Source organism: Cherax quadricarinatus, chromosome 21 (assembly GCF_038502225.1).
Source record: "Cherax quadricarinatus isolate ZL_2023a chromosome 21, ASM3850222v1, whole genome shotgun sequence".
Lineage (NCBI taxonomy): Eukaryota > Metazoa > Arthropoda > Malacostraca > Decapoda > Parastacidae > Cherax > Cherax quadricarinatus.
In genome coordinates, this window is record NC_091312.1 from 21005221 (window position 1) to 21020311 (window position 15091).

At 39.0% G+C, this 15091-nt stretch overlaps 1 protein-coding gene across 1 annotated transcript in view; it reads right to left on the bottom strand.

Moving 5' to 3' along the window:
• The window catches only part of Syn2 (Syntrophin-like 2), a gene marked incomplete at its 5' end in the record, with an annotated part of 584160 nt that overhangs the window by 31084 nt on the left and 537985 nt on the right, over positions 1-15091 (bottom strand). Inside the window, 3 exon segments of the mRNA XM_053777238.2 lie at positions 4278-4436; positions 10607-10791; positions 13748-14146. Coding sequence (XP_053633213.2) covers positions 4278-4436; positions 10607-10791; positions 13748-14146 — 743 coding nt within the window.

A 15091-nucleotide genomic window follows, 5' to 3' on the forward strand; every position in this document is an offset into this window, starting at 1 on the left:
TATATATATATTATAATTGTCACTTCTTGTACTTAGGGCAGCAGTTCCTAAAGATGTTCCTTATAACAAGCTTCCTTTCTATACCTACTTGAGTTACAGCAATAGGAAACAATTATAAATTGTTACATATGAGTTAACCACAGATTAACTTTATAATTATATATATATATATATATATATATATATATATATATATATATATATATATATATATATATATATATATACATATATATATATATATATATATACATATATATATATATATATATGTCGTGCCGAATATGTAAAACTGGTCAATTAGCAAGAACTCATTTAAAATTAAGTCCTTTCTAAAATTTTCTCTTATACGTTTAAAAATATTTTTTTTTCATTAATATTAATGTAAAAAAATTTAATTTTGCTCCAAAAGAATCTTAGAAAACTTTCCTAACCTTATTATAACAAGAACAATTTTAGCCTAACCCAACTAAATATATTTTATATTTGTTTACAATAATTTATTATTAAACAAACACAGTGAAATATATATTTTTAGTTAGGTTCAGAATGCTTTTGGCAAAATTATTGCATACACAAATTTTCACTTGTCCTATATGGCAAGATGAGCGTTGCTATTTAAGCCAAGATCGCAAGTTCTGCCTATTCGGCACGATATATATATATATATATATATATATATATATATATATATATATATATATATCTATATATATATATATATATATATATATATATATATATATATATATATATATATATATATATATATATATATATATATATATATATATATACATAAAGGTATATGGTAGAGTTATTATTGAAAGAATTAAGGGCAAGGGAGAGAAAGCAGGATCGCAGATGAACAGGGAGGCTTTATGGAGAGTAGGGGATGTGTAGACCAAGTATTTATATTGAAACATAAGTGAACAGTATTTAGATAAGAGTAAAGAAGTTTTGGGTGCATTAATGGATTTGGAAAAGACACATGATAGGGTGGATAGGGGAGGAATGTGGCAGATGTTGCAAGTATATGGAATAGGTGGTAGGTTACTGAAAGCAGTAAGAGTTTTAATGAGGATATCCAGGCTCAGTATATAGGAGAAAGATTATTTTTCAGTAAAAAGTAGGCCTTAGACAGAGATGCTGGAACAAAGTTTGAATTTTATCCTCATATGCTATGTCTGAATTCTGGACAAGACAGGACTGCACACAGCGACTCATCACACTTTCAACACAGAAGAGAAGTTGTGGCCTTGTCATGTACAAAGCCAGTGTTCTCAAAGTCCTCCACATGGTTTAATTTCGTGAGAGTCAACAAACAGCTATCACATCACACGACGGGCAGCAATCAACATTTTCACTTTGCATTCTTCTCAAGGATATCATTCGAACAGCGATGTTTCATTCCTCGACTGATCTTGAGAGCAGGTTCCCACAAGGGTTGTTGAGTTGTGAACAGAGGATCGAGAGGCAGGATGGTGGTGGGGGTAGGTGAGAAAATTCACTTGGAAAGTCAATACTGAGATAAATGAAAAATTTCAGGGTAAGAGATCAATAGATAATGGGAGGAAGGAAACACGAAAGATTAAAGCAAAGAAGATGGCCATAATATATGGTACGCATGAAGAGAAAGTAAAGCCTCTGCTTCACTTTAGAGTAACAAGCTTATGAGTAATAAGTAGAGGTATAACGGTAATAAGTATAAATTTAATAAGTATATGGGAGCAGGAGACAGTTTCCCACCATGCACCTTTCGATATGGAACACTCGGAGTAAGAGAACGGATATGATTTGATGAAAGATGAGACAGAATACTCTGACGAGAGTCCGTGATCCATCACAGGGCCCCTGCACACAGTCTTGCTGTGCCTTGCTATAAAGCGAGCACACCTGAACGTATGACCTTAAGACAAAGACTCGTGTCAAGGTTCATCTCTGACAGATAAACTAACAACAGTAACAAGGAGGGGAAAGAGTGACGAGCGAGACGGGATCTCCGACTGCTCTAAATTTCATGAAGTCTACAGTCGAATGCAAGATACAAAAGCCATATTGTACGAAAGAAAATAGGCTAAAACCCTAAGACAAATACGAAATGAGTATTGGAGAATACTTTTTATATATAATGGAAAACCGAATAAAAGACATGTGCAGAGAGAAAAAAAAAAAAAAGCGTCAGAGAAAACCTGAGAGGAAGGTAACTAGGAGGCGGTATAATGCGGTGGTGAGGTTGGAGCGGGGTGGAGATTAGGTGAGTGAAGGGATGGTAATGCAGTGGACGTGTGTGCCTGCCTGCCTGCCTGCCTGCCAGCCTGCTTGCCTGCCTGCCTGCCTGCCTGCCTGCCTGCCTGTCTGATCGCCCAAGACACTGGCGTGTAGAGGGCGTACCAACATGCCCAGGGAACGAAAGTGCAGGGTATTGGAAGGAAGGCAGGGTACTGGGAAAAGGCTTTATAAAGGTAGGGGGGGAAGAGTGCGCAGAGAGGAAGGCAGGATGCAAGAGCGATGGCAGGGTGCGAGGCGTACAGGGATGAGGGTCCTGGAGTGACGATAATTGCGTCCTCTGAACCACCACATTCACTCCAGTACGCAATTTTGTCGAGGCGGCAACCAGATAATTATGAAGTCGTGGGAAATCACGGACGGGTCGTGGTCTCCAAACTTAGTCACGATACTTCTTGGGATTCCGGGAGAGCAGGAAGGAGGGAAAAGAAGAGAAGAAGGATGGGAAGAGCTGGAAGTGGTAAAAAAATATGGAGGAAGATGAAAAATGAAGCAGAAGTATAAAGAGAGGGGGAAAAGAGAAAGGATTTTTTTTTTTTTTTGGTTTGATAACATTCATTAAAAAATGTGTTTTCAGCAGAGAGAAGCGAATTGGGAAAAGCTTTCAGTATGTTAATTCAGGGTAATTTACTTTCTTGAGGAAGAACCTGCTCAGAGGTCAGTGTTAACGTGAGTTTAATGAGCTGAAAAAAAAACAAAAAAGAATTTGTAAAAACCATCCTTTCTCCTTACCTCCATCCTGGCAACTGGTAACACTCCTCTCCTCCTAACCTCATTCTACCATTTGACAGCTCCCCCTCCATTTCCTCGCCTCATCACTCTGTAAGGCTTCGCTTCTCTTCCTTACCTCACTCTTTCTTCAGGCATCTAGTCTAATTCTCACCCTACACCTTCGCAGGTGTAGGGTGTAGCTTGCACCCTCTTTGCCATCCTAGTCTACTTCATCCTCCATCCTTTCAATTATATCTTTTATAATCCCCACACAGCCTTCTAATTTCCGTGCATTTAATTCCCTGCATAATATTTATACCACACATTGCAAGCAAACATATCTCCACTGCCTCGGCCTCGCTGCACCCTTCAGAGATCACACAACACACCCACACATAAGTTTTGGTACATTCCTCTTTTTTTATCCTCGTATGTTCGTATATTCTATGATCCATTATTCATAGACCTATCTACCGACACATCCATTCCCAAATATCTAAGCCATAATCATTCTCCATACTCCGTCCCTCCAGCCTGATTACTAATATCTTAGTGCCTATTTGTTTTTGTTTCTCTCATCACCTTCTTACTTTAGGTTCAAATTCAAGTTCCTCCTTTGACACACCTTCCAAACTCCTTCATAAATCTTTGAATTTTTTCCTAGACTCATTATTTTCCCAGACTCATTATTGTTATTGGTGTCAACACTCCCTGGTGACAACACTGTTTGGCGTCAACACTGGCGTCATCACTGGCGTCAACACTGACGTCAACACTGGCGTCGACACTGGAATCAACACTGGCGTCAACACTGTTTGGCGTCAACACTGTTTGGCGTCAAAACTGTTTGGCGTCAACGCTGTTTGGCGTTAACCTTGGCGTCAACACTGAAGTTCTGGTGATGGGTATCAAGAATTAAGCAACCATGACTTATCAGTGTAAAGTATGATGAATTTAAAAACGACAGTGCTGTCGTTTCTAAACTCATCAACGACAGAAGCTAGTGGATTACCATCTCAACATTTTCGAAAGAGCTTTAAGCGAGTCAAAAAATATATTTTGCAATTTGCATCAAGGACGATGAGAGAACATGCTTAAAATGTGGAAGTTAGGATATGGTATGGATTTTAGGAAGTATTTTCTTTCAAACTGAACAGTAAAGGAATTTAATGTATTTCCGTAGCACTCTCAAGGGAATGGAATGGAAAGAGAGGTGTAAGAAGCACCGTGAGAAAGAAAAATACAGAGGAATGAGTAAAAGGAGAGGTTATACTCACTGGCGGAGTGTCAAACATATAGATGTCTGTGCCCTTCAGTGCAATGAACTTGGGCTTCCAGTTCTGCCAGGGCAGGTTGTGGTTCAGTACACCCTCGCACACCCACCCCATGTAAAGTACATGCTCAGACGCAGGGAAACTGGAGTTGTACAGCTTCATCTGCAACACAGGGAAGTGAGTGAGTGAGGCTGGTAGCTTCAACTGGAACGCTGGGAAGTGATTGAATGAGTGAGGCTGGCAGCTTCAACTGGAACGCTGGAGAGTGAGGCTGGCAGCTTCAACTGGAACGCTGGAGAGTGAGTGAATGAGTGAGGCTGGCAGCAGCATCTGTAACACAGGTGAATCAAGGATATAGAACCAGTTTACAATGAAAAACATCCACGTGTACAGCGAGGGATGAAGGAGTTGGAAGTGGATGCAAGATGTGGAGAGACGTGGAAGGGGTGAGCAAGAAAAAATGACGTCTGTTGAGGGAATGGAGGAGAAGGAGAGGGATAAAATGAGGCGACGGAAAGGAACATACTGAGAAGTGAAGACGTAACATATGGAGAGGGATATAATAATTAAGAAATGGAAAGGAGACTGTCTTACCTGAAGAAAGGACGGAATGGAAGAAGGTGGGGAAAGAAGAGGAGGAGGAGGAGGAGGAGGGGTAATGGAGAAGGAAGAGGAGGAAAATGAGAAGGATGAGGTGGAGGAGGAGACTTAAGAGAAACTGCAGGAAACTTGGGACGATGATTTTTTTTTTTTTTTAGAAAATTAAAATATAAATGATTTTATATTTTGCCTCTGAAGTTTCTAGTTTACTATGTACACTATATCCATCCTGTGGATGGTAAAACCAGAGTGTGTGAATACACAAAAGGCCTATGAACTAGGCCGAATTTATTTCTGCAGTTGACTTGCCTGTTGTAAGCAAATTTAGGATATTTGCTTAATATGTCTGGTATCTTATTTTCATTAATAAGATATCTTGACATATCATATAGATAATTATACCGTATATATCTGACTCACGAAATCGTAACGACACGATTCCAAACCCCTCTGACCGCGGATTCAAACCCCACCAGTGGTATGGTTTGTATATCTCTATATTCCTCAATAATTGGACAATAAAGCACAGTGTTCAAGATAGTGGCCATAGGGTTGGCCACATACTTTATATTTGGTTTAATCATCATGTGTGTGTCTGTCAAACTGCCAGAAATACTCGTAACCAAGACTAAGCCTGGCTACAACAACATCAGTCAGTCTGTTCACATGACAAGTTGCTCCATGAACGTACTTATCTACGTTCATATTATCATAGTGAGTGATAGATCTACTCCGGCTTCTAACTGCATTCCTATAACAGTTCCATTATTTACTTCTCTCCTAATATTTCTAGTGCCAGACACAAACACACCAAAGTTCTATTCTACCTTCTTGGCTAACTTGTTAACTTTATCACGAAGCAGTAATTCAATATGTGATGAAAGAATAAAAGAATGAATCTTTTGCCACTTTCTTAAATCGACGCAGAAATCTTCTAGTTTCTAAGTCTTACCACTTTCGCCAGTCTCTCTCAGTTCTCCCAGACCTAAACTTTTCGTGACACTTCCTTACATACCATTTCTGATTCTTCCCAATCTACAATTCTTACTACCTCTGTACTTCCCATCCTAGCTACTTTCCTACTTTCCATCCTCGCTACTTTCCTACTTTCCATCCTTGCTAATTCTATACTTAAAATTCTTGCAAATTCTCTATACCCACCCATTGCTACTCCCCACTTTCGCTACTTTCCTAGGCTGACCCCAGGACTGTCTCCTTCCCGGCACTTACCTCGGTCACCTTCGGGAGGACTCTAAAATTTACAACTTACACGGAGAATCTAAAATCTTTTCTACACTGTTGCCAGCGTCACATATCACGGCACGGAAGGTTTCTCGCGGTGCTGGTAAATCCTCTATTTTTCAGGATAAAATGTTTTAGTTTTATTTTCTTTTAATGGATATGTTGAAAATAGAGTTCTCTTTTATTGCTATTGGTTTTAAGATTAGTTTGTGTTTTGTTGGTTTTTGTTTAAGTGTGAGAGGAAGGATATTGTTACTGATTGTTATATATGTTTTCAAACACTATTATTAAAGTGACTTATAAAAGTCTTGGTCCAAACTGTTGTACAGTGAGTGTAGCCAAGTTCCACGAATTATCTTTCGTGTATTTCTGCCAGTTTGAAATTTCGCAAAACAATTTGATATTTGTTATCCTCGTTTTGGTTTAGTTAGGCTAGGGTTCACTGGTGCATATTAATTTAAATTTTTCTAATAATTTTCAGAGAGTAAGGAAATCAGAAAGACTGGTGGCTTACGTCTGGCAGCGTGGGACTTATTCCGATATTTTGAGCGTGCATTTACACACGCACGGTTAAAGAATGTGGAAAAGGGACGGCTTGGTAAGGCGGCAAGGAAGGTGACCCTTTGTAACGTAGTGAAAACATATATCCTCTGATATATACCTGCCGAGTCAGCCGGTCAGAGTGAACCATTATGTAACTTTTGCTGTCAAATGACTTTCAGCTACAAGCCTCGAGTATTTTCCTTTCCATGATCGACGTAGAGAGATTCTAATCCCTTTGGATCTATCAAAACTAAATCCTCAAACTGTAAACTGCGAGTCTCATCCAGTTCATTCCATCAAAATGCCACAGATTTTTTTTTCAAAAATCTTTGCAGCATATTTGAATGTGCAGTTTTCATCCGCCTCCAATCCCAGCCTCTCCATCTAGAATCTATTAATTCATGTATCCTGAACGTTGTGATCATACCTCCTCTGGATCTTGCTCCCCTAATATGGTGAGATCTGCCTCCTCTAATTTGTCTTTTAGCTTATTCCTCTCAGCTCCTGGACCAGTGTAATTGCAAACCTGTGATGTTTCTCCAACATATTTACTAGTTCAGGTGTGGGTTACAATCTGGCGCTGCATACTCTAGGCTTCTCCCCAATATGTGATGTATAATATATACATATACAGTTGATGTATAGAGTTGACCTAATTATATGTGCCTCAAGGGATAAATCTTAGATCATAGTTGCCCCAAGTCGGTGCCAGTTATTAAAGTCTTGTTTTAATTACGGTATTGTGCCTTTTGTTCTTTAAGTACTATAGTATTTCTTATAAAGGATTAACCTTCCTGCAGTCAATCTATCCTATGACATCACGAGGACAAATGGGACAACAGAGGTCTTCAATATTTCTTATTGATATACAATCAGTGGGACAGAAGTGAGAAACACGAATATCACCAAATATTACGAACACCACGTACACACACTGAGGAAATACGACACAACACAGTGGCTGGAACTCTTCGCAAAAAAAAAAAAAAACTACGTACACACTTGCGATAGGAAACGTTTGTACGATGTTTCGGTCTTTCCTGGACCATTATCAAGTTATATCTGAGGAACTGTTATGAAGACGCATCGTTTTAGCAGAATAAATTAAAGAGGTAGAAGGCAAAAATAAAACTCTCACATATTCTATCTCCTAGTCTTCTATCCTCTTGTGCTGGAGTGTTAGGTGTTACTGGAAAGTGAGCGTGATGCTGCCTAAGTCAGTCTCTCAAATGAGAGTATTCCTACTAGCCTCTTACACCAAAATCCTGAGAAGAGTTTGCCAAGCAGACGAGGACCCACCTCTTGTGGTGCCTCCCACGAAATATCATCGTTCCATTGAATTTAACTGGTATCTTAAGGATGGGTCAAGAATAGCACATAATGCTGCGCTCTGGGTCATCATTTTCCCTCTGACTAGCATCTGGAAATACTCTCGACTCTGGAATCCTGGATGACGCTCACAGTTTGAGTGTTTTACAGTAGCGTGTTACGTTTATCCTTATTTTTCCTACGTCAGCAATAAATTCTTATTATTATTTTAATAATATTATTACTAGTATTATCATTATTTTTGTTGCTATAACTTTGATTATTATTTATTCAAAGCCTTGTTCGTTAGTAGCTTTATTGGGATGGTTGACGTAAGTATGAATATAATTGAGTTTGTGTGGTGGGGCATGAAGTGGCAGGGAAGTGGGGAGGACAAGTCGGAGGGTAGTGGAAGTGAAGAGGATGTGGGGAGGAGTGAAGGGAAGAGATGTGGTAGGGAAGGGGGGGAGGGCGAGACACAGTAGGCAAGATAGTTTACAATAAGAAAACTAATGCAAAAGGGGCAGCTGTTGTATGTAAAGTGAAAGATAAACTTTTTTTTATAGGTAGTGAATAACATTGGTGTAACATACCGGGTATGTGATGGTATGAGATAGAGACATATGGTAAGGAAATAATATTCGGCTATTTGGAACCAATGTTGACGACTGTTTCTTCCACGTAGTGGGTTTTATTAAGCAACGATGGAAGAGCGAAACTTCGTAAAAAAAAAAAAAAAAAAAAAAAAAAGGTTCCATATAACAGAATTTCTTACATTGCTTCAACAAAGAAAAGTAAAGATTATTTAATTAAAGTTATAACATGTAACAGGTAAGATGTGAATATTATGTGAATAATAAGGACACAGTCCTCAAGATATAGTGATGACTCATCTTCTCTCATTATTTCCACCCATTCAAAGTGCAGGCCTTGTAAATTTCCCTTATAAGACCTAAGTCCAACTACTAACCAGTTACCATCCTCACACTCTGACAGAGCGTCAAATTCCGACGACCACTTGCTTCTACTAACTTATACCTAACACGCTCGCTCACGCAGGTTGAAAGCTCAAGTTCCTACTTATCATGACCTCACTCTCACCCTTCCTCAAATCTTCCCTACAACATAAACCCACATTAAACCATCATTTTACCATATTCAAACTATGGTAACAATCTTTTTCCACTTTTGAATAATGAATTTAATACAGCCTTGTGATTGCTGTAATCTTATTCAGTGCATAATATTCACATCACAATTCATAAATAACAGTTCTATGAAGTGGAAACTTCAGGTGAGGTTTCAACACGTTCTGGACCATTATCAAGTCACAACTGAGCGAGAACTGACCTTTCTTCAGTTAACCGTCTTCTAATAATCTTCACATTTTCTCGTTCGGTTGTAACTTGCCAATGATCCTGAACTAGCTGATAAGTCGTCTAAACCTTCCTCTTCAGAATACAGTTTTATTTGTAATTTGGTCCAGCCACTGCACAATGGCTTAATTTTTCGCACCACTCATTGATCTCAGTCACAATATTTCCAGTACCTGCAGCCTCCGCTTCGCTACATCGTTCAAAGAACATGCCTTTCATCAGTGCCAATAAAATTTCACATCACTATGAATTATCCTTTTACATCCACTGTCAAATTTGCTTCTTTCCACAGATTCCCTTACATTCTTGCAACTTTATTTCAAAATGTTTTACTCTCATCTACTCTTTCATGAACCAGCCTACTAAGACATTCATTCCCAAATATCAGAACTCGGTCACTTCTTACCCACTACATCCATTCCAGCCATTTTCATTACTTTGCTTTTTTTTTTGCACTCACTTTCATCTTCCTTCTACACAACCTTCCAACTGGGCTGCCTCATCTTGAAACAGCAACTCTGATAACTCCCACTTTGTCATACTATTCATTTATCTTATTACCTTTTATATAAAAACATTAAAGAATTCATAGCGTCATCCCACATTACTGTACATTACCTACTTTTACTGGAAAATATTTCCCTTATTTCGTATGTAATTTAATGTGAGTCTCTGCATAGCATCATTATTCAAAAGAGTATCATCTATATTTTTTTATATTTTAAGCTCCAGCTAAATCACCTATCCAGCCATATGTCATTTACAAATCCATTAAATTGAACAAATGGCTTATTTCCCTATATATAGGTATTACTCACTTGTTTATTTCAGTGCAAACTTTTGATCCTCATTTCTTCCCTTTCTGATATCCAATATGATTAGAGATAATCATGCTTTGTCTTTCCAATCAGTCTACCCGTCACAACTGCATCATGCACTACCTGGTATATCCAACAGTTTTTTCTAGTTCTTTCATACATACTGTACAAGCGCACTATGAACTCCAGCACTTTAATCTGTTTTTAGAATTTCATCCATTGCTGCTAATTTTCCCACTTTCAACCTTCTTACTCCGTCATCCCCTTCCTTCTTCACCTCTAGATTTTCACACATTCTTGTCCAGAACACGATATAGCTGCCTCTATCATAATACCACATTGAACAATTTCTCAAAATACTCAACAAAATATGTTTTATATTTAAGATACGACTAACAGAGTTGTTAAAGTTGTTTATGCATCAGCATATGAGGGCAGAGCTGACCTGGAGGTTGGTAAGACCGATGATGTTGTTGGTGATGTGTTTGATCCACTGGGAGAGCATCGCGGCGTCCTGACAGTGAACAACGCCAGTGCTGATCCCATTGATGCCCCGAACTTCGAATGCCTGCGGCCGTAGCTTGTCGGTGCCGAAGATGTAGCGAGTGATGTACGCCATCATGAGAGGCACTGCGGGAGGGGATGTGATGATAGCGGTTATGTTGTGTAACTATGTTACGTGAGCTTGACCTCAGGTCAGTCAGCTGGCATCCCCACACTGGCTGACCCGAGTTAGGGTCCATGTAACGCTTTGTTTGCTCAGGTTTTTATAATGTCAAGAAAATGAAAACGCAGAAAGTGGTCATATTCCTCCACAAACAGCACAACATAACAACCATAAAGACTGTTATCGTTGTAGAAAATATTTCCAGCAATCACAAAAGTGTAATAATCACTGATCAGTGCCACAAACGACACCCACAGTGTGACAATATAAAGAATACAGGAAGAGTATTGTACTTTGTCAGTCTGCTGAAGAGGACCTCACCGAGTCGTGACCATACAGTACTTTTCTTATTTTCTACTCTATTCTCTCCATGTGGGTTTGCTCTTGTCATTTACACACAAAACAACAAATAAAATAATTGGCGTTCAGAAAGTTTTTCCGAAAAAGTAAACAATGAAATATTGAAACCTTTCACCATTTTTTTTGGTTGCTTGTTTTTTTTTGTTTTTTTTTAATGCCACTGGAAACTCGCAAATGTCAAATCCATTTTTAAACGGTAAACAAAACATGTGTTAATTCTCTACAAATTTGCTTAAATGCAGCAACAGTTAAACTGATGAAAATAATAATTTGAGATAAAATGTTATATTGCGAGACATCAACTAATTCAACTCTCCGGAAAAGTATATATATAAAAAAAAAATTGTAATTTTTTTCGAGAAATCATTCGTATTTATATTTTCTAATTCTTGGATGAAATTCTCACTTTGCCTGGCAGGTAAAAACCCTGTATCTTGAATTTCAGAGATTTTTAAATTAGGTTTATCGTTAGAGGCTATTTAATAATACGATGGTGCATGGAAGTGATGGTAGATAATGCAGTCTTACATGGAGGATCAAATAAAGACTTGACTTGACTTAAGAAATCGTAATGACACGATTGCAAACAAACAATAGTGCATAGACGAAACGCTGTGCATAAGCATCCATGGAAATACTGGTGGATAATACAGTAGTACATGGGCGAAACGTTGTGCATAATAAAAATATTCATTGTAGATAATGAAGATATCCATTACGTCGGGAAAATGTTGTGGGTATAGTTTCCACTCTTCGGGCGAAACGTTTTCGACAAGTGTCCACTGTGCGGAGGAAACGTGGTTAATAATGTGATGAATGGTTTGAAAAACCGACAAGTTGAAGATTGAGACACTTATGCAACATATGGGAATCTTTATTCAGGAAACGTTTCGCCACACAGTGGCTTCATCAGTCCAGTACAAAGTAGAAAGGCGTAAAGAGAGGAGGAGTTTGAGGTAATCAGTCCCTCAGCCTGAAGTCGATGTGTTCAGTCCATCAATCTTGTAGAATGTACAGCATAGGGCCGTAGACGAGGCTTATATACTGTAGTGAGGTGAGGTGAAGCAGGAGGAGGTGGGGTCATAGTGGTACCATCCACTAGTCGAAGTAGGTCTTCGTCCAAAGGTTGGACAAGTGTAGAAGAATTCTTTGTAACAAGATCCCATGATGTTGCAGTGTCTGACAGTTGTGATGAATGGTTTGAAAAACCGACAAGTTGAAGATTGAGACACTTATGCAACATATGGGAATCTTTATTCAGGAAACGTTTCCTGAATAAAGATTCCCATATGTTGCATAAGTGTCTCAATCGTGGTTAATAATGGTGTCCACTGTGTTGCGTGGGTAAACGTCGTTGGTAATAAAGTTACTCCCAGAACCCGTCATGTTACCGCACCCTTTTTGGCACTGACGTACCACTCAGGTCTTGGTTTGGCTCCAGTAGACTACAGAGTGCTCCTTGCCATGTAGATTTCGTTAGCATGTTCTATTCAGGAACACAGCTGCCGGTTTTAGTCACCATGCATTAAGAGGGACTAACACGAGCCACGAAGGTTGTCCGACATCGCTTAGCGTGGCAGGTAAGAGTGTAACGTGTGAAGCAACGTTTAGAAGAGCTGGATTTATTTACTCTTAAAAGGCACAAAGAAATAAGGGGTGACTTAAGGAAAGTATTTAAAAATGTCAGTTTGCGTGAATATCATGAGTTGACTCAAAAGGAGCTTGGATATTCTAAACGCCATAAAAAAAGTGAATGCTTTTTTTTATTGTCTCTAGTTGATTAATTTAAAAAAGGATAACTGAGCATAATATGTAATTGCGAGCAATACAATATATATATATATATATATATATATATATATATATATATATATATATATATATATATATATATATATATATATATATTCATTTGCATCGAAAAGGAAATTGAACCAATGCTCTAAATGTCAAATCGACATTTATGTTTACTTTCCCACAAGGCTCTCAGGCAGCAAACGGTCTTGCCTAAGTCTAATGGTCCGTTGTTGCTGGAATTTTCTTTTCTTAGTATTTCTAGTGTCTGGTGAGAGTAAGTTATGACGAACATTTGCACGGGAGCCCCAACGTATGACGCAAGGTCAGCTGAGTGTCGAACAAGTAAGATAAGGACTAGCAAAGCGTCTAACAAGTGAAGGAAGGTCTAGTAAGCGTCTGGCAAGTAAGGTAAAGTTTAGTAAAGCGTCTAACAAGTAAAGGAAGGTCTAGTAAGCGTCTAACAAGTACAGGAAGGTCTAGTAAGCTTCTAACAGGTAGGATCTTCTAAGTGTCTATCAAGCAAAGTAGGGTCTAATAAGCATTAAAATCTAGCAAGGGCAAGCCAAGCCACTTGGTATAAATATTAGCGATTGTGACTGAGAAAAATCTAACAAGATTCCTCTCTAGTGGTGAACAGTTAAGTCGTGTGCGAAGCAAAATATTACAGATGTGCACATACAATTGTAGAAGTTTTGAGGTTATACCACTAGCCAACACTCTGGAGGACTAGCACTAAGGACCACCCACCTGCGGAATACCCACCTGTGACAATGTCCACCCACTGCTTCTCCACCTTTGGTCCGTTGGGGGTGGTATCGCCCGTTGGGGTGTTGGTGGCGGTGGTTGGAGTAGTTGTGGTGGTGGAGGAAGCGTTGGAGAGGCCATTGGGGGTGTGCTTGGAGATGACTTCGTTTCGGCTATTGTTGACTTTGTTGAGATTGTTGGTGGTTGTGCTCTTGTTGGAGGAAGAGTCGGTGGTGGTGGTGCTGTTGTTGGAGACGATGGAGTCGGTCTGATCGCTGTTGGAGATTTTGTGGTTGGTGATCTTGGCGGAGGTGGGTGTGGAGGAGGGCGTGGTCGGGGTTGTGGGGTTGGAGGGGGAGCGCCAACCATCCTCAGGCCTCAGCTGTGATGTGGTGCTCTCAGTCGTGCTCACATTGTCTGTCCCACCAACACAACACACCCAAGAAAACACAAAGTTTAGCGCATTGTTTAAGTAACATTGAAAGTGGGCTCGTTGTGGGGCAGATTTAAAGAAGTAGTTTTTGAATTCGTGCCATTTTCCATTTTTTTTTTGTAATAGTCTACACGGTCGGGAGCCTTTAATTACATAACCTCAAGCCTAACGATCAGAGACTTTATGGAACAACTTCACAAAGAAAATATCATACTAATTATCGTTAGCAGAGTTGGCTGATAGCCCATCAAAGCACCACAACCTGACTACCATCAACATTAAAAAAAATCAACCTAGCAGCACTTATCAAGGCAGTTTAACACATTACGCTCGGCTGTAACAGCCGTTTACATATTCATTATAGACGCGTAACAAGACCAGCGGGTGTAATTGTTTGTGCTCTTTATTTATGTGCGACAGCTAGTTTCCTGACTTCGTAATCTGTGCTATTATAGTCGTCAAGGAATATTGCCTGATATGGATCTTTTGTCATATGATCCTTTCAGTGTACGTTTGATCCTCCGGCTGAGGTCTAACAAGTAACCAGTGACCTGCCGAGTGTGTTCCCCCTACCCCGAGAAATTTAGAACCCGTGTGTTCTTGTGTCACAGTGAACACAATCATACGAGTCACTACTACTGAGGCATTAATTTCGAACAGAGGATTGCATTATGAAAACATTCTGAAAAGTCCAAAGAATTATTCTGTTTTTTTCTTATATCGTTACTCATTGCGGCAGTTGTCTAGTACTGGAGATGAATATAATTTTCTTTGCAACTGACAGGAGGTACAAGAAACAAAAACATGAAAGAATAACACACGAGAATGTAGAAAAGTACAATTAGATGGAAAAACTGAAATAAAAAGAGCCCACAAGGGAATAACAAACTTTAAAATGACTGTTGAATATAAGATAAGGAAATTGAAAG